General features: G+C 35.3%; 2 protein-coding genes across 2 annotated transcripts; one reads left to right on the top strand and one right to left on the bottom strand.

Moving 5' to 3' along the window:
* Positions 1–21: 21 nt before the first annotated feature.
* On the bottom strand, positions 22–14504 carry LOC111708461 (rapamycin-insensitive companion of mTOR). Its single transcript, XM_023481836.1, has 22 exons — positions 14097–14504; positions 12669–12876; positions 11657–11732; positions 11418–11500; positions 10777–10941; positions 10600–10703; positions 10313–10414; positions 10024–10250; positions 9738–9953; positions 8922–9074; positions 8604–8864; positions 8118–8541; positions 7828–7957; positions 7546–7714; positions 5456–5607; positions 4435–4581; positions 3935–4039; positions 3588–3859; positions 2958–3491; positions 1802–2891; positions 1330–1702; positions 22–1180 (listed from the first exon to the last, which is right to left on the bottom strand). The coding sequence occupies exons 1-22, from the start codon at positions 14146–14148 to the stop codon at positions 1133–1135; spliced, it is 5091 nt and encodes a 1696-aa protein (XP_023337604.1). The 5' UTR covers positions 14149–14504; the 3' UTR covers positions 22–1132.
* Positions 14505–15528: 1024 nt separating this feature from the next.
* On the top strand, positions 15529–21963 carry LOC111708470 (DEAD-box ATP-dependent RNA helicase 5). The gene is made up of 11 exons (XM_023481849.1): positions 15529–15994; positions 16182–16301; positions 17271–17386; positions 17555–17660; positions 17879–17948; positions 18373–18463; positions 18587–18728; positions 18949–19085; positions 19181–19324; positions 20231–20321; positions 21760–21963. Exons 1-11 carry the CDS (start codon positions 15578–15580, stop codon positions 21916–21918), a joined length of 1593 nt encoding a protein of 530 aa, XP_023337617.1. The 5' UTR covers positions 15529–15577; the 3' UTR covers positions 21919–21963.
* Positions 21964–22677: the final 714 nt, after the last annotated feature.

Below are 22677 nucleotides of genomic sequence, written 5' to 3'. Positions count from 1 at the left end.
TCAAAATCATTTCTCAAAATATACAGATGTAATTTTTTATTGATTTAAAATATAGTTGTACAATAATAAGACAAATTAAATGATCCTATCAACTAATGATTAGATGAGAAAGGAAACCCTAAGGAAGAATACAGGGATATCTAATGATGAGTAAAAGGAAGGATACAGGGATATCTCATGATGAGTAGAGTAGGGAAACCAAAAGGAAGGATACAGGATTTTATCTTAGTTAAGGACCTTTGTAATTGTTTGGTCTGTTGTCTGTTGGGTTGGCACACAAGGGGGGGGGGGGAGTTGAAAAACTTTGAAAACTAATATTAACAATATTAATGGATAACGTAAAATATTAAATAAATTTATAAACAGATCACAACTGAAATAATATTTTTTCTGCAGTGTCTACAACTTTACTTGACGATATAAACTATCGATAACCAAAGTTTAACAAATCGAAAATAACTCATTCTTGGTTCTAGCAATTGACAAAGTATAGAGGAGACATCAGACAATCTAGTAGCACCTAATTAAAATAAAAAAGAATCAAATCAAAATCCTGTTAAAATTTTTAAAAAACATTCAAAATAAAGCAAAAATAAGATTTGTTGTTGTTTGCCCGAGTTTATTTAACCGCCGAGCATCTAAATATAATAATTATAATTCAGAAATAATCCATTAACAAATATAAATAAATAAAACTGGTTCAGGCGTAGGCCTGGAGTAGGAACTACAGGATATATGATTACATTCATTACATATTTTTAATATTCAAAATATAGAAATATAAAAATTTTATAATAACCAATGACGTCATTGTAACGTTTTCACTTCTTTTCAAATCTGATCATTGCAATCCCTAGGGTTGGTTAAACTTTCTTAAGTTGGCAGTGGAGCTCAGTAGAGTAAATGGTATTGATTCGGCAGTAGGTCAGTGGTATCACTGGGAGTATATTTGCCAGTGGTCGAGTAGACTTGGTACGGGTTCAACCAGGGTTTAATGGTTTTCCAGGACGGGGTTCAATGGCAGTGTTGTTGATATTAACTAGAGTAAGAATGTACAAGATCCTGATTAGGAACTGCTGGTCTGTAGAATACTAGACTAGATGTAATGTATGTAGGATGGTTCAAGGATTAATCATGAAGGGTCTCCTGGGTTAAGAATATTTCTGGCTTCAGCTTCCATCTGAAATCAGTTTTTTATTTAATAGGCGAGAATATATTCAGGTAAGCGCTTGAAGCAATTGCAAGAAATTGTTTTAATGTTTTTATTGACTTATTTATAAATAAAAAATTTTTGGTTGGAAATTGATAAAATTATGATCTTGTTATTACCTGACTAATATCTAGTGAATTAAAAAGAACTTGAATAAACTTTCTCGCGTTAATCCTGAAATTATATTCTCCAAGAACATGACAAACATCGCTGTAAAAGCATAAATCCTCGAAGAGTGCTGGGAATTTTCCCTTGAACCGTGAGAGGCCGGCCTCCGCCTGTTTATACCGGAACACAGAGTTTAGCTGGTAGATGAAGTCCATAACCTCGTCCTTGGCGTCCTCGTAGTTCAAGGGAATATCAGAGGAATCGGAGTCCAGATCACGGTTGGAGTCGGATTTCGACGTCTCTTTGGTTGGATTCCACGATTTTCTTTTCACCTCTGGACTCTGTTGAGAGGATGGAAAGCTGGAGGAGAGGAGAATAGAAGATCTAAAACAAAACATTTATAGATATTGTAAATAAATAAAAAACAAAGTTTATGAACTATAAAATGATTTACGGCATCATGCGAAAAAGTAAATATATTACCGTGGATCATCCTTTGAGACGGTAAGTGATGTGGCTCTGGGTCGGACAGACGGGCGCAGTCTACAGCAAGATAAACAATAGGAAGGAACATGACGTGTTGAAGTATTCAACCAGGCGTCTACCATACCATGCAGCTTAGACCGGGGAGAAGGAATCCTATCCTCCGTCTCAGGGTATAGAACCTGATGAAAGAGAGGGTAGGCTATACCCCAGTAGGAAGGTTCCTTGGAGTTGTCAAACCTTGACATTATCCAAGCAGGTTTATTAGGTAAATTGGAAGGTTCGGATACTCCTTTCCTGCTTCCTCCTCCTCGGATCATTCTATAGTCTAGAGATTTAGTCTTTGAGTTGTATGAATCTTGTCTACCAACAGGAGGATATTGAGTCAACATAGTATCTCCATCCTCGGACTCACTCAGCTCCGGTCTACGCTTGATCCGACTCCGGACTAAAGATCCTTGTCCATAGTTATCTTGAAATGTGAAGGAACCAATAGAGCTGACACTGCTAACACTTGTTCCTTGACGTATAGAACTTGGGGTTGTGTCGAACTTCTGTGCTGAAAACGTAATCTGAATATCAGTAGATCTGTTGATGTCAGGAACTTTAATGCTGGTGTCGGAAATCTGATAAGATGTATTGGAGGTCAGAGAGGTTTCCATCTGCTGCCCTCCACTAGATGTGGTACTAGGATCAAAAGATTCATCAATACATTCCATCTCGGACTCAGATTTCATCTTGGTCCGTTTATGGAAGGTTCTTGGATGAGGAACAGCAATAGCTCCATTTTGAGGAGCAGCTGTAATATGAGGCTGAATAACAGACGAAGATCCATTCTGAGAAGCAGACTGAAGAGCAGACGAAGCTCTATTTTGAGGAGCAGTTGAAGCTCCAGGTTCCTCCAATATATTCTCAAGGGAGAATATTTCTCCAGGTAGGTTCTCTGGACTGGCAGCAGGACCTGGAGCGGAAGGTTCCTTCAAACTAAAACTCAATCGTCTCTTATATATTCCAGAACCATCCTCAGAAACGTCTGCTCTCTGTTCAACGCTTGACAAAGGTGTTCCTTCTCTACTTGGAGGTAAAGATCCTAAACGAGAATATTAAGAAGTTGAATTTAAAAAACTAAAGGGTTAAATGGTAATTCTAAACTAACCTGTAGAGATGGTTTTACTTCGCTTTCTCAAACTGTTTCTAAGTTTGCTCGTGAAACTTGAACCTGATTTCCCACCATCGGAGAACCTTCGATTTCCCTCACTTTTCGATTCGTTTTTCCCGCTTCCTGAGGTAGAAAACCAGCTCGAAATCTTCTCCGAAAGTTTCCCTGGCAGTGGGAATCCTGGTTCAAGAGGACTTGGTCCTAACTCCAGCATGTTCTGTGATAAACTACTATCCGTACACTCACTCATGGTTTTAACCCGTCTTTGCTTGTGCTCCTCAACATTAAGAACCTGTTTCCGCTCCGGGTAGGACTGCAGCTCACAGGAAATAGTTTCATCCGGCCATGATTCTGACGGGACAGGACTCTCGTCGCCGAATCTATTGGCATCGGATACGTCCGGGAATAGATTGTCTGTTACTCCCAACCATTCGTAAGTAATCGGCCATGTTTCTGTTCTAGCGTGACGAACGGTTGCCCAACCTCTAATCCCCAGAGCATGTGTTCCAACTCGTGTGGTTGCGACCAGACCTATAAAGTATCAATTATCAATAGATATTAAGTAAAAAAAACGCTTTATATCTAATTATTGAATATTAACATTATTTTTCTATTTTTAAATCTTACCTAGAGCATAGTAGGCGGTTCCCTTGATGGTTAGAACCTGGCAGGATTCAGCAATATTTACGAGAAGATTTAGAACTCCTTCCTTCTCCAGTTCAGCACTTCCTATTGGAGAAGTTGCAACATGAGCTAAACCCCAGATGGCCGCCTTGATCTTTAACCAGGTTTCTTCCAGGCTCTCGTGGGTCAAGGAGACAGATAAGTTCTCAACCTCTCGCAGAGTCTGGATCATCTCCCAAAATGACTTTTCTTCAAGCAATAAATCTAGTCCAGATCTTAAAAAAAAAAAATATTTTTAGAAACCAAGGTCGGGTTATAAAAATTAAAAGTAAAGAAAAGGTGATATTAACCTTGTCTGGGCAAGCTGACCGTAAAGATGAGATGGAACAAAAACGTCCTTAGCAGTTCGTCCATCACCACTTCTTCTTCCATATCCGCCGTGTCCATACAAATCTCTGATATAAAACTAATTAGTTAGTATCATTTATACAACTATTTTCCCCAGGGGGGCGGGGCAGGTTTGGGGAAAAAATGAAGAAAAAAGGGGGATGGGAAGGGAAAAATGGAAGAGGGAAGGGAAAAGTGGAAGAGGGAAGGGAAAAGTAGAAGAGGTAAGGAAAAGGGGAAGATGGAAGGGAAAAAGGGGGAGAGAGAAGGGGAAAGGGAGAAGAGATGATTTGCATCTTCACAAAAAAAAACAATATTTAACAAATAACAGTATCGGAAATGCTTTCAAAAAAATCTTAGGTGGGACCTTGAAGTTGATTTTAGGGCACCAAAACGCTCCATTATACTACTAAAATCCAAAAATTTATATAACTTAAATGAAAATCGTTTCCAAACAACTAACCTTTGGTGCTCTGTGAAACCATCGTTAATAATTCCCTCGAGAAGGATCACATACTTTAAGTTGAAGGACTCTGCCCATACCACCAGCTCACTGGACAACCAGTTGTTGCTGGACATTAGGTTAAACCCGCTGCCAGATCCTAGAAACCTAGAATATTTGTTTTCAATAAATCATTTCTAATAAATTAGACAATCCCTCACATTTATGTGGGAAACCCCTAGAACATTATCAGGGATTACAACTAATTCGAAGTAGCTACACTCTTCTAGCCTTCTGGTTTCACTCAATCAATTTATCTTTCAATCAATCAATCAATAAATCAAACGGTTAAGGACGCCCTATGACCACATCCCAATCCAATTGCAATTGGGATAATAAATTTTTTTTTATAAAACACCTCGTTAAAAAATTGCAAGATTTGTATCTAATTTATTTATCTATAATGCATATTGTATATTTACCAGGTGTCTCTGAAAAAAGCGTGTTTTGGCTTTTTAGCCAACTAAAATTTATAATCTAAAATTACGTTTTAGCCTTTAAAATGTACTCGAAATGTAGTCGCTACCTATTCAAAAGAAGTTAAAAAAATTTGAAATCTTTTACGTCTTCCTGTTTTAAAAATCCTCAATTTTACTATTGAAAATTTGCAATTTATTTCATTCTTTCTTATAAAAAGCAGAGATAAATTTTTATTTTTTATTTTTTAAAATCTTCGAAATTTTTTTCATCGACGACCCCCCCCCCATTGTGTGTATAGTACCTGGTTACAGCACTTTAAAGCACATTTGAACGATATTTAGTACGCTAAAAAGCTAAACACACTTTTTTCAGAGACACCCTGTGTATAAAGTAGTGATCTTTGTTTGTTTGTCTATCTGTTAGTTTGTTTGTATGTCTGATCAAAACTAATGAATACTTATTAAATACAAGATCGAGTTTCTGCGTTTGTATAATTAAGCTGGAGTTCCTGGCGAGTAAAAAAATTGATTAAAATCATCAAAAAAATTGAGACAAATTTAACCTTGTGAGGAGGATCCTTCCGCGTCCTCCAAGTCTGACCAAGGCCTTCTGCCCGGGTTCGCTTAGTAGACTTGACTTGGCTGCAACCAGGGACTCCAGGTACATCTTGTCATCACAGACCTCTTCAAGTACTGCCAGGGCAGTTGCAGAAACCTAGACAGGATTGTAAGAATTATGTAGTAAACCCCATTTTTATAAACCTAAACACTCCTAGATATTTTAAGTTAAACATTCTCTGTAACCTTACTACGCTTGTAAACAACTACATAAAACCTATCATTCCTTAAACCTAACTACTCTTGTAAATAACTACATAAAACTTGTAATTACGTTCATTAATTTATCCTGTACCATAGAACTCACAATATACGTTAGTTGGATCAGATCAAATAATCACTATTTGAGAACGAAGCAGTCAGCAAGGTTCATGTTAGGAAGGATGTGAAGGTGGGATTATAAATATGGTAGAACGGGTTAGCAAGGTTAATGTTAGGAAGGATGTAAAGCTGGGATATTAAATATTGTAGAACGGGTTAGCAATGTTTGTGGTAGGACGGATGTGAAGGTGGGATTATAAATATGGTAGAACGGGTTAGCAAGGTTCATGTTAGGAAGGATGTAAAGGTGGGATAATAAATATGGTAGAACGGGTTAGAAAGGTTTGTGGTAGGCAGGATGTAAAGGTGGGATAATAAATGTGGTAGAACGGGCTAGAAAGGTTCATGTTAGGAAGGATGAAAAGCTGGGATAAAAAATATTGTAGAAAGGGTTAGCAAGGTTTGTGGTGGGACGGATGTAAAGGTGGGATAATAAATATGGTAGAACGGGTTAGCAAGGTTCGTGTTAAGAAGGATGTAAAGGTGGGATAATAAATATGGTAGAACGGGTTTGTGGTAGGCAGGATGTAAAGGTGGGATAATTGAAATGGTATAATGGATTAGTAAGACGGATGTAAAGGTGGTATTATGGAAATGGTAGACCGTATTACAAGGGATATTAGTTCCAAAACTAACACTTGGCCCATTTCTAACACCGAGTGTTAGAAATGGGCCAAATCTGCAAAGTTATCTTTTTCAATCGTATATATCTTTAAATCCAAAGGCGAGTAGAACAAAATTACACCATATATTTATAAGAACTGGCTAAAACTATATATTGAAACAATAAATTTCAATTATAAACTTATAATAAGGTGTGAAAATTACTTTTTGATGATTCTTGATTTGATTTTCGAACATATCCCTATTTCGAAACAATTATCGGATTTTAGCTCATGACGCGTTTTTGGAACAAATCCTGGTTTTGAAACAATTACCGGAATTCTTATTAATGTCAATTTTTAAGCATTTACGCACATACGTAACAAAAGAAGATTTTTCGATCAGGAAAAATATAAACAAAATAGAAAATAAAAACAAACAGTTTTTTAATACTTTTGATTTTAAAAAAGTTTATAATTGGCAATTGTTTTTCTCGTCATGTTAAATAAGATTTTGGTTATAGTTTTTACTATCCACTTTTACTCTGGATATGGGCCGGGATTCCAAAAACCCAGTCTTTCAATTTGTGCCCATTTCTAATACTCAATTTTAGATAAGAAAGAATCATGGCAGGACAGGCCTAAAGGTGGGTTCTATGTCAAAATTTCCGGTATTAGAGAATCTGCCCCCTTGCTGAACCGTTAGCTAGCGCTTTTACAGTCAAAAGTATCTCTTTAGGAATCTGAGATATGAAATTTAGTAGTAACCTTATATGAACTTTGATTATGATTACCTTTAGACATAAACAAGATACATGAAATTGAAAGTGTTAATATACTTTGGCACAAAATCAAGTATTCTTTTAATTTTTACAGGTAATACAATGTTCTAACTGGCCTCAAATACGGTTGAAATAGGGAAAACCTAAAGCATTTGGAATTAATACAAGTAGTTCTATAAAACATGAGTTTTCTCAAAAAGATTTCGATGAAAAGAGTAAGGATTCCCATTTTTCTCAACGATTTTAATTTCATTTTCAAACCCCACCAACCTTTTTTTTGAGGCAATTTAAAAGTCTTGATTTTGTTCAAGCGCACTGTGTCATGCTTACCTTTAAGGACTCTCCCTGAAGCTGCTCAACCAAGAGTTCTACTCCGTACTGAGCAAAGCTAGGAGCTCCAATCCTAGCTAGAACTCTCAACCATTTGATTGTGTAAATCCGTCCTGCTTCAGATGTTCCTGACAAAGCTTTGCTCAGTAGCATTCTCCAATCTGCAGTTCTGTCAAATATTTAAAAATTAGGATTATGTGTTTCAAATACAAATGACTGTCAAAATATTTAGCAAGAACATGCGTTGAACATTTTTGAACTTATTTCTTTAAATTAACTAACCTGTAATCAATAGAACTAATAATAAGCTTGAGATAAACATCCATCCTTGAAGTGAGAAGAACCAAGAGCTGAGATAAAGCTCTTTGTTTCTCCAGAAAACCACGACCTTGCTCTGTTGCAGTCAGTCGTCCTAAAAGTAAATTAACAATAACGTTTTTGTATTTAAATGTTTAGTGTTATGAATATTTTTTTTTGAATCTTCAGTATATCTGTTTCTCTTAACATCAACCTTTTTTTAAACATTGAACAGCCAAATGATTTAAAACCTATGAAAAGGAAGAATGCAGTACCTATGAATAGAAAGTAGAGTTGGCAAGCTGTATTACTGAGACGGGTTGGAGAGAACCTACAATCATGAGGAGAATTCGAACCTATCACTTCCTCAATATAAACAAACACGTCCTGGAGTAAATCATTTAGCAGAACCGAACTCTCCGGCTCGACACCTCGTCGCTCTGCATCCGTTACGAAGGACGTAGAAGAGATGAGGAAATCAAGAAGACAGCAACCAATCCTACCGTGCTCCCGGGTTCTAGGGTTCTCCAGCTCCAGTCTACTGAACATGTTCCCCGAGGGTTTGAAATAATCTGTCAACTTCTTAATAAAATTTTTAAAATTTGAATCTTCCATCTTCTTGAGACCATCGCTTGGCCATCTAAGAACTGACATGATGATATCCCATCGCCAAGATTGGGGATCCCGGTTTGGTAAAACCTGCGAATAATTTCAGATTTAAATCTTCTTTGAAATATTAAACAGTATACAATTAATTATACCTGGGATTCCTTTATACTAGCAATGACTGCCAGCTCTATTGAAGTTGCAGTGGATTGAGAGGGCGGAGCACCACTAGGAGAAGGAGCCGGGATAAACAATTTATCTCCAACGAACCCCTCTCCCTGGTTTAGCCCTGTAGACTGAAGAGCTTGTTCCAGGAGAAGTGAGTAGGGTCGGGTTCCTTGTTTCTTCAAGGTGTGTAGACGCTGTAGAGATGTAACGGCAGATATTGCTCGATTAGATTCACATTTATTAAACGTCTAAACATTAAGATAAGATAAAGATAAGTTATTAAGTTCAGAAGAACTTGTTTCTACCTGAGTATTTGTTGCTATATGATCTGCTAGCTCTGGAAGGCACTGAGATAATGAACCTATCTCATGAGGAAGAAGTAAGGTTGCGAGATGAAGAACCTGACCTAACAAAACTGTAGCACGCACTGACAGGACGGTATCACTGCTTACTATCACCTTAATCATAGGAATATTAGGCTCTTTCCAGAAGCCGTACTTACATTTAAAGTATTCCTTAAAGGGAGTATTTACGAAAAATGAAAGGGGGTATAGGCTTAATGCGATAAAAAAGCGCTTTTGATCGCTACTAATCTTACTTCTATCTGTTGCGTCTATAAGGAGAAAATTGTTAAAAACGACTAATACCGAAGATATTAGTCGTTTTTAACAATTTTCTCCTTATAGACGCAACAGATAGAAGTAAGATTAGTAGCGATCAAAAGCGCTTTTTTATCGCATTAAGCCTATACTCCCTTTCATTTTTCGCGAACATTCTCTTTAAAGGGAAGCTCAACCTAATTTAAAGAGGCCACCTTTTTAAATAGTTGCACGCCCAATTCAAAACGGTAACCTTTGTTATAAAAGCAACAACGACGAAGCTATCATTTTTCTAAATGAATAAGTGTTTAATTTTAACAATTTCCTTCTTTAAATCTACTGCTTGAGTCCCCTAATTGGAAATTGTTCTGATGAAGGTAACGTTGTGAGTAAAACATGCCTCTCTTTTTTAAATTTAGGGTCACTTGAAATTACGTCGACAGTCCCTTTCATCATTTCTCAAGATAATTTTTTAGAAGAAAATTGAATCTTCATAATTAAAAAACAGGTTTAAAAACCTACCTGGACTAAAGCTCTGGGAAGCTTACACTCTAAGTAGCAGGAGAGTAGAACACACATGTGGTTCTCCAGAAGGTTGGGTCGAGACTTTGAGAGATGCGGAAGAATATCTTCTCCCTCAGCGGCAACAAAACCTTCTCCTAGTTTCCAGGTATCCTTTGGAGCAGAGGGGTCAGCAGTTCTCATCGCAACATCAAACTCCTCAGTCCAGTCAGGTACCTGGAGAAGGACAATTGTCAAGTTTGTTTTTGATTCATCATCTTAACTTAGATCTATGATATTTTCTTACCTGAAGGTTTAAGGACTTGAAGATGATATCCATCACCACCTTCCGGGTTTCGTAGGATATCTTCCTGGCCTGGTGGGTCTGAATTTGCAGTATCTCTACTAGGGATTGAAGAGGACGAGTAGAAAGAAAAGGATCGGAGATGTGTAGGAGTCCGGACCAGGATCGAAGAAGGGAGAGAAGAGCAGTGCTAGCACAAGCAACCCGACTCTCATCAGTAGGAGTTAGTTCTGGTAAATTCATTTGAAAAAAGATGAAAAATAATCTTTTTTTAAATCTTACAAAAAATTACCTGAGTGAAGATGAAGTTCTGTAAATGGAGAAATAATATTTGATAAATCTAGTTGACATTCTTGGCGTAGCTTAGGATTATTGTAAATTCGTAAAAGGCAACCTAAAAAATAGTCGTTTAGTATAAAAACCTCAACGTCGCTCTGACTTCTGCTTCAAGTAAAAATGTCAGGACTACCTCAACCCTTAAAATCTGTTCCGTTCTTGCTTTATCAGTTTAGACACTTTAAACTCAGTTCCTCAAATTCTGATTTAAAAGTGAAAGTTAAATTTAATAGTTCAACTCACCGACTAAAGACTCAATAATTCTAGGAAGGTTCTCGCAGTCGAACAGTATTTGAGAAAAGAACTTAACACAACCCGAGGATATGAACAGGGAAGGATTCAGCGAACTAAAAATCAGATAATTTTAAGTAAATCTTATAATTCTGAGAAAACCGTTATTATATCATATTCTGATCTGACCTGAGTTCGCATAGAACTGCAAGACTTCCTCGCCGCAAGGAATCCTTGGTCTTAGCGACCTTCTGGGTCAAGGCCATCAAGGATTTAACCAAGGTTAAAGGGAAGCTTGACGGTCCAAAGATTAGTAATGTTCTTGCTAGTTTCACAGCCTGTACTCTCTCAGCCCTAAAATATGTAAACAAATATTTTTGCCTTTCAGCTGGTTTGTATTCACACCGGCTGAACCGCCGGGGCCCACCTTTTTTTGTGGGACCCCAAGAAAGATTATGGCAGGTCCAATTTAAAAAAATGTCAATTCACATCTTTTAGATTTTTTTCATTAATATTATTTTAAAATGCAAGAAAATAATAAGGCTTGCAGAATGTAGATAGTGCAGCAACAAAAACTGAAATCATTTCTTGATGGACGTTTCGTATAGAAAACATAAGTTCAGCATCAACCAATGAGATCATTAGACCCTTCCTAATAATTGAATGGTAAATCGAATTTTGGACAAGAAAGAGAGAACAAAATAAGAAATTCTTAGACTTATTGATAAACAGGGCCCGGATCCAGTTTTTACAGCACGGATCCAGGATCCGGATCCGCGTGCCAAGGATAGTTTAATTCTTGTTCTCAGTTTGTAAACATTATTCATTACCTAGTCTCTGAATCTAAATCTAATATTCGATTAATAAGCACATGAATGTTCACAGATATCACAGAGACAGCGTCTTGATTATTCTAGAATAGAAATATAGATAAAGTTAAATAATAATCTTTAAGGAAAAGCTTTATTAACGAGAAGATTAAAGTAAAGATCTCATTGTTTGGGATTTCTTAAATCAATTAATTATCATGAACAATGAATATTTGATTAATAGTTGAGAAAATGCATACTTTAATTAGATATCTAACTATTCTCATTGTAATGGTTCGAAGTTCTTCATCGTCACTAATAAGCGGGAGCCGTAAACTGAAAAAGAATATTTTTTTGATTGATTGAAAAGCTTAGACTTTTCATAACTTACTTATCTAGTTAGCTTTGACTGGTTAATTTAAGGGTTATCATGAAAGCTAAATTGGTTTTTGAGTCTTTGTAGATGAGTTTCATATGCAAGTGTAATAAATAACAACAGGTTTTTAAAAAATCTGGATTTCCGTTCAAAAACGCAATTAAGATATTTTATTGGTTAGAGGTTAGAATGCGTTTGTGCTGAATCGATTTTGTTTAAGAAGCTCAAAACATTTTATGTCAAATTTCGGCAGGTGCTCAAAACTTTGGTAAAAAAGTCCCAAATCCAAGTCCTAGGACCACATGTCACAGGAAATAAAGTCCTTAGTTTTAAATTCCTGGGACTTTTTTTCCTAAAATAATATGGGGGCTGCCAATAAAGTCTCAGGAAATAAGATCACGGGAATTTAAGTCCTGAAGAAAATATATCCGAAGAAAAAAATCAAGAAAAAAGTTGTAAGTCTTGGGAAAATGAGGTCAAGTCTGAGACGATTTCATAAAAAGGAATTTACTTCTATGCATCTGCAATCTGCATATTGAATATAGCCAGGAATCCATCCCCTTTTTTCCATGGTTGTAAACATACTTTGTTCTCATGCATTTTTCCGTATAAGAGGACTTTTTCCGGAGACTTTTTTTGTATAAAATCATACTGGAACAAGAAAAAAAGTCCTAGAAAATAAATCCTGAAATTGATAGGACTTAATTTTAAGGACTTTTTTCCACAAGACTTTAATATTGCCAAAACTTAGGACTTTATTTCCGAAAACTTTTTTCCAAAGAACTCTATTGGCGGTTACCAAAAAAATGTTAGTAGTTAGATAGGGTCATTTGCTTTACTTTGCAATCATAGATTTACATTGCAGAGTAAAATTCAAATTTCTTGACATTTCCTACCAAAGCATGATCTCTTTAACCCTGAGACCAAGATCTGAGGTTCCGGATGAGGGGGAGGAGATGAGTTTGTACAGGGCCGAGAGATAAAGAGCTTTCTTCCGAGCAGAGACTCCAGGTTTAATGCAGACATTGAGAAGAATCTGCAGAACCTGCTCAGCGGTAGATTTATCTTCCTCAAGCTCTATTTCCTCTACAGACGAGCCTTTATCTAAAATAGATTTTAATTATACACTTGTACACAATATGTGAAGGATGTCAACCAAGGGAAACGGTTTACTTAGGTTCCCGGTATCTCTACACCCGGTGCGCTTACATCCAGGGTTCAATAATAGAACATGGTCTAGGCGATTAGCAACAGACAACTTTAGGCGTGGTTGCACACGTATCGTTAAGGGGAAGTACTGAGGGGTGTGAATTGCCTGGGGGTTAATGATTACGCAGGGGGGGTATCCATTTTAAAATATATTTTTACTTAAAAAATCATTGAATTTTTTAGGTTTTTAGGGTTATAAATACTTCCAGGGGTTAGTATTTCCTTTAAAATTTGACACCCTGTCTCGTAAAACTACTTTTATGCTTCACTTTCACTTTTTACTTTACTTTAATTTATTTTTAATTTGAGGAAAATATAGTTTTCCACTTTTCTTGAAACAAAGGAGATAGATATACGAGTTATTATATCAGATTCTCTTAAACCTTCTTCTCAGTGTGTAGCTGCAGCTAGAAAGGCTAACCAGGTTCTGGAACAAATCATTCCATTACAGGAACAGGTTCACTTGGATCCCATTCTACAAGGTGTATGTTCGACCCCACCTTGAGTATGCAGTGCAAGCATGGTCACAAGAACACAAGAAGATATCAAATTACAGGAGAATATGCAACGCAGAGCTAAGAATGACGTCAGGTCTGTGAGGTGAAACTTTTGAGGATAGATTGATTGAGGTAGGTTTGTCCTCTCTAGAGGCCAGACGACTTCGTGGTGATTTAATACAGACCTGGAAAATTCTACATGGATATGACAATGTTGAACATGCAATACAGTGAATAGACTGTCAATACAAGACAAATGTAGTTTTAATTAAATGTAAAGCAATTTAATTCTAACATAAGAAAAAACTCTTATTCTGTCAGAGTTATAAACCCATGGAACAGTTTGCCAAAATATGTTAAAGAGTCTAAATCATTAAACATTTTCAAGAACAGTTACGATGAACATGTGAAAAATGTCGAGCATATATAGTGAAAAAAATATACAGTTTAAGAATCGCTTTTTATTACCAAAATGGTATCTAAGCGAAACCAGAACAATATAACAATATTTTCTTAAATATTGATACTCCTGTCCTCTAGTCTAAAACATCATCACCAGTGCAGTGTATGAAATTAAATAATTTAGATAATTTAACAGAAACTTAAAACTAAACTAACCTCGTCTAGGGAATCGCTTATACGCCATACTCTGCATTAGTCTAGAAGCCATTCAGTGACCTCAAGAAACCCTTTTCGCCATCCTCGAGGCTTAAATTCAAACTTGTACAATTGATCTTCATGGCACCGCCTTTTTGCTCCGTATTTAGAACAAAAGCTTGGAGCTGTTTGTAATCACATTTATTCTTCATTTCAGTTCTTTTAATTAATCAAACTGAACTTGCTAGATTTTATAAAGATATATTTGTATTAAATAACTTGTTTGGTCATTTTTTTCACATAAAACATAAAACACAATTTTCTCTTTCCGGCCCATTACATTTTGCATTTCTTGTTGTTTATTTCCACATTCTTGTTGACATCGCATGAAGATCAACTCCAAATCTGGAATTAAAGTTTTTAAATATAAAAAAGCATTGGAATAGATTACTACTATTATATTCTTCTCAGTCTTAGAATAGTTTAAACATCATGCTTGACAGCAAATAAATTGTATTTAATGTATTCTGTACCAGCAGCAGCGAAATTACAAATTGTGTAGTAATACCATGCATGACGGGATTTTGATACGTACTTTGAGGAATTTAACTGTTCTTAATAATACGAAAGCAGGAGATAGGGGTAACAACCAATAAACTTAAGCCATGCATGCATATTGTTTTCATAAAACACAACAAAATATAGGCATTTAACTCTTGACACCATTTCACTTTATAAGCAATCTAGTTTTTGGTTGACGATGAATTATCAATATGTTAGACGAGAATCAAAATTCATTTAAATCTTAGCATAGCTTCCTGTTATCAGTTATTTTTAACATTTCTAATCAAGCGTATTTGCGTACTCAAAACTCAGTACACATGATTTCATGAATGAATGAATGAATGAATACTAGATTCCATCAGCAAAATTGTCAGCGGCATTAACCGTGGAACTGTTTTTACGCGGTTTAAAGTTTTTTTTTCAGGGTAAAATTGAAATATATCAGTAAAACGATAGTTACATTTTACAGTTTCCATATATTTTTTACAATATCCATCTTTTTCACTGAGGAGACGTAAAAAACAAAATGTAAAAAAAGATTAATTGTTTTAAAGGTTGGTAGACGCGGCATTTTTACAAACTGTACTTTTGTAGCCATCTTAACATAAGGCCAGCACGAAAAATCAGATTCAATTCAGATCATAAACACATGCGTGCGTATATTAAAAAAAATCATAAAATGCAGTATTTATTTCATTAACTTTGCGGTATATTCCTAGTATACGATTTTTGGCCCTCNGGGGGGCGGGTTAAAATCTTTCTCTATTATTTAAACATTAATTGTTTTAAAAAATCACAGGGTTTCTCTATTATTGAGCCCTGTGTTGCGACAGAGTTATCTTTATATGATATAAGTTGGAAATTAGAGATTTCTAGTAATTTCTACAATTTAAAAATTTTATCCTTTTCAGTGAACTAGTTTGGTCATATTCTTCAAAATGGTGAGCCTGGAAAACGAGGATATCTTAAAATCTAATAAAGCCAAGAAGAGAGAGTCGGAAGCAATTGAGGAGACAGTTGAAACCCCTGTCCCTAAGAAGAAGAAGAAGAAGAAGAAGAACAAGGAGAAGGAAACTGAAACTGTCGTTAAGAAGAGTGAGGTTGAAGCCAAAGATGAAGTATCCGAAGATGGCTCTGAAGAGAATCTTCCGTTTCGGAAAGATTTTTACTCAATGCACGAGATTACGACCGGTATGAGCAAGGAGGAGGTTAAGGCGTATCATGATGAACATAATATCGTCATGTTTGGGAAAGGAAGAAAGAAGTTTAAACCCATCCTTACATTCCCAGAGCTAGGATTCTCTAAATCAATCATGAAGATTTGTTCCAAATTCGATCGTCCTACTCCTATACAGGTTTTTTAACTTTTACTTTGAAAAATATACAAAAAAATGGTCTTAATTTTTTTTTTTGAAATTCAGTAATAAATGGTACCAAGTAATAATCAGTCTTTTTATCTTGAATTCGCTCTTATCTTATCCTCGCCATGTTGCCATATAGCATAGTACAGATTATTTTTGGACTTTTAAACTTCTGTTTTAGGCTCAATGCTGGCCGGTGCTCGGATCAGGAAGAGATATTATCGGAATTGCGGAAACCGGATCCGGAAAGACTTTAGCATTTACAATACCAGCCCTGGCACACATCAAGGAGAGGATGTCGGTAAATATTTGTTTTCAATGTTATAAATTAAATAAGAAACAGAACGGATTTAATAATAAAATTAAATATTTTGTTATAAATTAATTCTTGGCTCTTATTTTAAGGGGGATACAGTATAATGTAAATTTTAAATATTTACATATACTATTTTGACCTCCCTTTGATAATGACCTCCAAAAATGGTCAAATATTAAATCAATGAAAATAAGTCATGTGAGGTATCAAATCACATGTTTTTCAGAATGGAATCGGAGCACCAAAAAAACGAAGGAGTTGATAACTGACATGGCTTGCTTTCATTGATTTTATTTTTTGACCTCCAGAGGCAAGCAATTTTTGGAGGTCACTACCTCCAGGATCATCTGAGGTCAAATGGGGGTATATGAATGGGATCGGACCACCTAAAAACTTATGATTTGATACCTCATATGACTTATTTTCATTGATTTAATATTTTGACCTCTAGAGGTAGGCAAATTTTGAAGGTCAGGACCTCCAGGATCATCCGAGGTCAAAAGGGGGTATTAGAATGGAATCGACACACACATAAAAAAACATGACCTGATACCCCACATGACTTATTTTCATTGATTTAATATTTGACCATTTTTGGAGGTCATTATCAAAGGGAGGTTAAAATGGAGGTCGGATATATGTGTCTATATCAGCGCATTACTTATGTGGTAGCAAAAAATATGAAAACATGTCTAATTAACTTAAAATAATTGAATTAGAGAAAAAAATTTATTTTCCCGTATTTTCTGAGTTTTTGGAGGTCAAAATTTCAGCCTTCTATCTCAATTATTAGGACCAAACGCAGACAAATTTTGTTGTCACAAAGTATCGAACTTTCCCCCCGGCCACCCCTTATCCAAAAAAAAACACAAACTAGAAAAAACGATGTTAGCCTGGTTCTGAAAAGAAGTATTCCCAAAAAATTTCTTCGTCCTTATCTTACACTATTTGTAGACTGAGCCTGGCAAAAAGAAGGGTCCTATGATGTTGATTATTGCTCCTACCCGTGAGCTAGCTATGCAGAGTCAGGAGGTTCTGGAGGAAGCATCTAATATTGTCAAGATCAGAAGGAATACTCAACTTTCTAAAAACTTGAAAATAGTTTTAATGATCACAAAATTTGAATTTTTATGTAATTCAGTTTATAATTATTTTTTAAAGGGGCGTGAAAAGAACATTTTTTGGTTTGAAAAACTTTTTTTACATTAATTTTTAATGTAACCTGAGTACATGTGTAGTATCTGTGTATACGGAGGAGTTCCGAAACATTCTCAACGTCATGGTTTAAAGTCTGGAGTTGAGGTTGTAGTGGCTACTCCGGGTAGACTTATCGATCTAATGGAGGTAAGGATTCAGCAGGAATTATGATCTAGAACAAGGATCCCTTCAATCCCTTATATGTCATCTAAAACATGACTAATTATAGTTCGATCTTTAAGCATTTGTTGTAATCTTCTTGAAAAAGTGTATGCTCTGTCCAGGCAATCCACTTTTAACATTGTTTGGTTGTATTGAAATGTTATTTCTATAATTTAGTTTCCATGCTTATTTATGAATTATAGGAAGGATGCTGTGACCTGAGTGAAGTCAGTTATCTGGTTCTCGATGAGGCAGATCGTATGCTGGACCAAGGTAATTTCATTTATTTTTAAATTACCTTTAAATAACCTTGGGAAAATAGAACTTTTATTTAAAACATAGATACATTCTTTTAAACCTTCAAGAAATGGGTCAGTGAAAGAAGAATCTGAACATTTTTATCATATAAGTTACATTTACAAATGGTTTCACCTTTATTTAAAATCACTTTTTGACATTCTTGCCAAACTTTTCTTAATTAATCTTCGATCCTTTAAATGGACGCAAATGAAGAAGCCATTTTTGGTTTATTTTCTACAAAAATTTCTCCTCCAGGTGAAGATATTTTGATTTCAGATTTCATGGATTCCTTAAATAATATTTCTCCACTTAAAACGCATTTATCTGAGTGGAATATACGATGTTAAAACGAAATCTTCTCTCAAATGACAGCTTTTCATTTGTGATTATTGATCAGGGTTTGAACGAGATATTCGAAAGATTATTGAGAAAACTCACAAGTCCCGGCAAACTGCTCTCTTCAGTGCAACCTGGCCAGATTCTGTTAGGTTGGAAAAATATAAATATAATTAAAAAAGTGTTAATGAGAAAAAAGAGTACTTGTCTTATAAGGTGCAATTTTAAGTTGAAAAATAATTGTATTTTCTTCTAAAAGTTTGTCATAATTGTAGAGAACTGGCTCATGAGTTCCTAAAGAACCCGATCAAAGTGACGATAGGATCGGACGATCTTGCAGCCGGCTCTAGGATCAAACAGATCGTTGAGGTGATCGAGGATCGAGCCAGGGAACAGAAACTAGACAAACTTCTGAAGGTTTGTTTATTTAGATAACATTTTTAACTGTCATACGAATTAAAGAAGTTTAAATTAAAGAATTTTAAATATAAAATTAACTAATGTTCATAAATAGAAATAGTATTTTTTTAATTTTATAGAAAAATTACGAAGCATTTATGTGTGTTATATTGCCATTTAAAGAAATTTGCTGGTTGACAATTGAGAACAAAAGCATAGCCGGTATTTTTTCTTTTAGGAATATCACAAGAGCCGAAAGAATCGTATTCTTATCTTTGTCCTCTACAAAAAGGAGGCCGCGAGGATTGAAACTAACCTCCAGAGGGCGGGTTGGGCATGTAATAGTATACACGGCGATAAAAGTCAGGAAGCAAGGTAAATAATAAGTGTTTAAAACCAAAACTACATTTATTTTCTCTCTCACAAACTCAACAAAAATAAATAAATATCAACTCAGTGGTTATGTTTAGGTCACAGGCGGTGGAGAACTTTAAGAGCGGGAAGATGCCGCTGTTAGTTGCTACCGACGTAGCCGCCAGAGGGTTGGATATTCCTGATGTTGATTACGTCATTAATTTCTCATTTCCACTTACAATAGAGGATTATGTTCACAGGTTAGATTAGATTTACCCAAGAAGATATTGAATAGAATAAGGGGGTGCGATAGGGTTTCCGTACACTTTGCCGTGACGTTTTTGGACTGCTGAAGAACTAGTTTTTGCGTAACAACAATAACAAAGGCAGCCGATCTAATGTAAACAAACATGAGTTAGTAAACTGTGAAAGTAGTATTATCTTGTTAAAAAAGATTGAAAAAGTTAAGGATTTTAGTTTTGTACGAAAAGGACCTTATTACAGAGACATTTTCAATCAAATTCAAGGTTCCCCCCCCCCCTAGATGTCTGTTTATCATTTGTGTTATTGTTTACAATCTTTATTATTGTTGTTAAGCAAAAACTAGTTCTTCAGCAGTCCAAAAACGTCACAGCAAACCCTATCGCCTCCTCCTTCTATTCAATATCTCCTTGGATTTATCTGTATATAAAGCAGTAATCTATGGTCGTCTATTTGGTTGTTCGATCATCAGAAACCCCTTGACCGATTTGCATGAAACTTTGATTGGGGAACTCGGGAGAATCACGGTAGTGTTCTTAGCTTGGTTTTGAGAGTTAAAATTGAGTGGTTTGACTTTAAGAGCGAAAATCTAGTTTCCCGGTAAAATCGACCAAGTGCGGGTAAACGGCGGGAGTTGAGTACCATGAGGAACGCTGGGTTGCCATGCTAGTAATATTATAGTTCTTTTTAATGTTGCTATATCGAGTTGCACTTCTTTGTTGTCAAAATAATGAAATAACGTTGTTAAGGAAAAGAAGATTTTTTCTTGATTTTGTGTTCAATTTAAAATTAATGAAAAATATAAGAATGTTATTTTTGTCTGAGGTAAATGGTTTTCTCAAGAAAGATGATTGTAGAGATTTTAGTTATTTTTACATTTCCTTATGTTCCTTATTTTTGTGTAGGATTGGAAGAACTGGCAGAGCCGGTAAAACAGGAACAGCGTATACATTCTTCCAAACATGTGATAAAGCTAGAGCAGGAGAACTCGTTAAGGTCATATTCATCCTTTGGATTAACATTTTAAAAACTCGGTCCATCAATTTTAAACTTGTTTATTTCTTAATCGTTCAGTTTAAATAAGAAAAAATGAACGTAAACCAAAACCATGAATCCTCAACATAAACCTAGCTTAAAGTTAATCAGTTGTCAAATCTTTGAATTGTTATTTATTAAGCATTAAACGAATGAACCATTTAAACCATTTAGGGCTTTCTCACAACCTCAAAAATTGATTTCAAATGTCACTTTTATCTGATAATGAAATATATAAAAAATTATAGTCTGAGTCGGATTATTAAATGATTCTAAAGACGATTTTTATATCCTTTTCTCTCTCTCATTCTAACTTGACAATAATTCGTTCATTCTTTCCAAAATGTCGTCTTCATCCCTATTTAACATTCTCCATAGTTTTTATACACGTATTTTATTATATCTGTATCTTTATACTAATCTTCAATATTTTGCTTATTCTATTCTAGTACAGTGGTCCCCATAAAACATCTCTATTCATTACTCAATCTTTCCAATTACTCCAACTCCCAATTTACCAATCTTTTTTATCATCCTAACATTTATTGAATCCCATCCCAACTTCCTCTTTGGTTGATATTCATTCCAATTCCCAACCTATTTTAACCTATTCCCAATTGGTCCTATTTCATTCTCATGCCTTATTCCCAAACCAAGCCCAATCCCAATATCTTGGACATTAGTTGATAATTGTTTGAGATCCCAATAGTTTTTTTATCATGCTTCATTTACGACAAATGACAAGAAAATATGAATTTTAGAAATATATGAAAGAAGCAAGCCAGTCTAAAACCAGCCTGTGTGCATGTTTATATGCAGTAGTGTACTAAGCCTAGCTAAAGAGGTGTTTAGATCCTTTGCAACAAACGTTATTAATATGTTTTCATGTTTTTTCTTTAACATCTATTTTATGCCTAAAATAGTTTTTATTATCAAATTTACCATCCTTGAATTTGCCCTGAATCTGGCAATCACAAAGCAGGCCAGACAGTCGCTATAGAACCAGTAAAGAGGAAGGATTCAAGATGTAACTCCTATAGAAGAAAAGAACTGTGTGACCCGAGTATTCTCGTGGCAAAGCGAGTTGCTAAGAATCTATAAAATTCTCTGTTGAACTGAACCTGTTTCTGTATTCGTTAAATATAATTCTAAGATTCTTCATCGATTGATTAGTAAAGACAATTGCTAGTCCAGCACAAAGAACCCCCTCCTATATATACTATTCTATCATCTCAAGCTACACCCATACCAATAACCAATTCTTCCTTCTCTCCCAACTCCATTCCCCATCCTACAATCTTTCTCTCTTTCATTTCAAATCCAACACAAGTCCTAGGACGTTTTAGGAGCGTTCTCAACTCATATTGTACTTTAATGATAATAATTCTATTTTCTGCAGGTTTTAAAGGACTCAAACCAGACCGTTCCCAAGGAGATGATGAACTTCGACCTGAACATCAAGAAGAAGGAACACAAGCTCTACGGAGCCTTTGTACCCCGAGACTATGGGCAGCCAATGAAGCAAGCATCTAAGATCACGTTTGACGATGATGATTAAAAAATTGAATTTTTCTCAATTATCTAATAAATTTTTTCGACGGGATTCAGATTACTTCTTTTGTATCATGTAAATTGTAAAACGTAAGTTTAAGAAATTAGTAAATCTACTCATCTTAAATATTATCTGAGGGGAGAGGGAACTCTTGAATTGTGGATTTTGAGATCAACGTTTGATCTCGATCTTTTGTTTATCTAAAGATACCCCGTGGTAATCGTATCCCGCTGAAACCTCCAGTACACCCTTGGTCAGACTCTGAATGTTCTTTAATTCAGGGTGTTCCAAAAAACATGGGAATTAAATTTTAAATAGTCTTTGTTACAAGCGGGATTTTTTTTTGTAAAGATGATTTTGTAGTATCACAGTTAAAACATTCGACACCAAAAAGTTTAGTCTCGGGGTCTCCAAAATGTGGTCTACCATTTTTCCAATCTTCAAATTGACGGAGACATCAGGAAATTTGTCCAGATTCCAGTTTATTATCAACAAAACTGTTAAAATGTTTAATATCTCCGTCACTTTTAAAGATACAAAGAAGGTAGACCAAATTTTTGAAAGCTCATCAGAAGTTCAATATTTTTTTGAATCACTTTGTCATTTATCTATGTTCGGAAAGCAAAGACGATATTCAAGTCGTCTCTCAATTCCTATGTTAATTGGGACACCATGTAGAGAAAAACAACCAATACTAGAGTTCTTTCAAGAATTAAAATTATAGGCAGATAAGGAAGTTGGAACGAACGGAACATAACATAATAC

Source organism: Eurytemora carolleeae, unplaced genomic scaffold, assembly GCF_000591075.1.
Source record: "Eurytemora carolleeae unplaced genomic scaffold, Eaff_2.0 scaffold869, whole genome shotgun sequence".
NCBI lineage: Eukaryota > Metazoa > Arthropoda > Copepoda > Calanoida > Temoridae > Eurytemora > Eurytemora carolleeae.
This window is presented reverse-complemented; position numbering and strand designations above follow the sequence as displayed.

What these genes read in the sequence shown, in the direction of transcription:
- LOC111708470 (XM_023481849.1), top strand. Translation starts at nt 15,578, where the DNA reads ATGGTGAGCCTGGAAAACGAGGATATCTTAAAATCTAATAAAGCCAAG. An exon ending in ATAGAGGATTATGTTCACAG is followed by an intron (nt 19,325 to 20,230) that starts GTTAGATTAGAT and finishes ATTTTTGTGTAG; the next exon opens with GATTGGAAGAACTGGCAGAG. An exon ending in GAGCAGGAGAACTCGTTAAG is followed by an intron (nt 20,322 to 21,759) that starts GTCATATTCATC and finishes TATTTTCTGCAG; the next exon opens with GTTTTAAAGGACTCAAACCA.
- LOC111708461 (XM_023481836.1), bottom strand. Translation starts at nt 14,148, where the DNA reads ATGGCTTCTAGACTAATGCAGAGTATGGCGTATAAGCGATTCCCTAGA. An exon ending in AATTATTGAGTCTTTAGTCG is followed by an intron (nt 10,415 to 10,599) that starts GTGAGTTGAACT and finishes ACTATTTTTTAG; the next exon opens with GTTGCCTTTTACGAATTTAC. An exon ending in TTCCCAGAGCTTTAGTCCAG is followed by an intron (nt 9,075 to 9,737) that starts GTAGGTTTTTAA and finishes CCTATGATTAAG; the next exon opens with GTGATAGTAAGCAGTGATAC.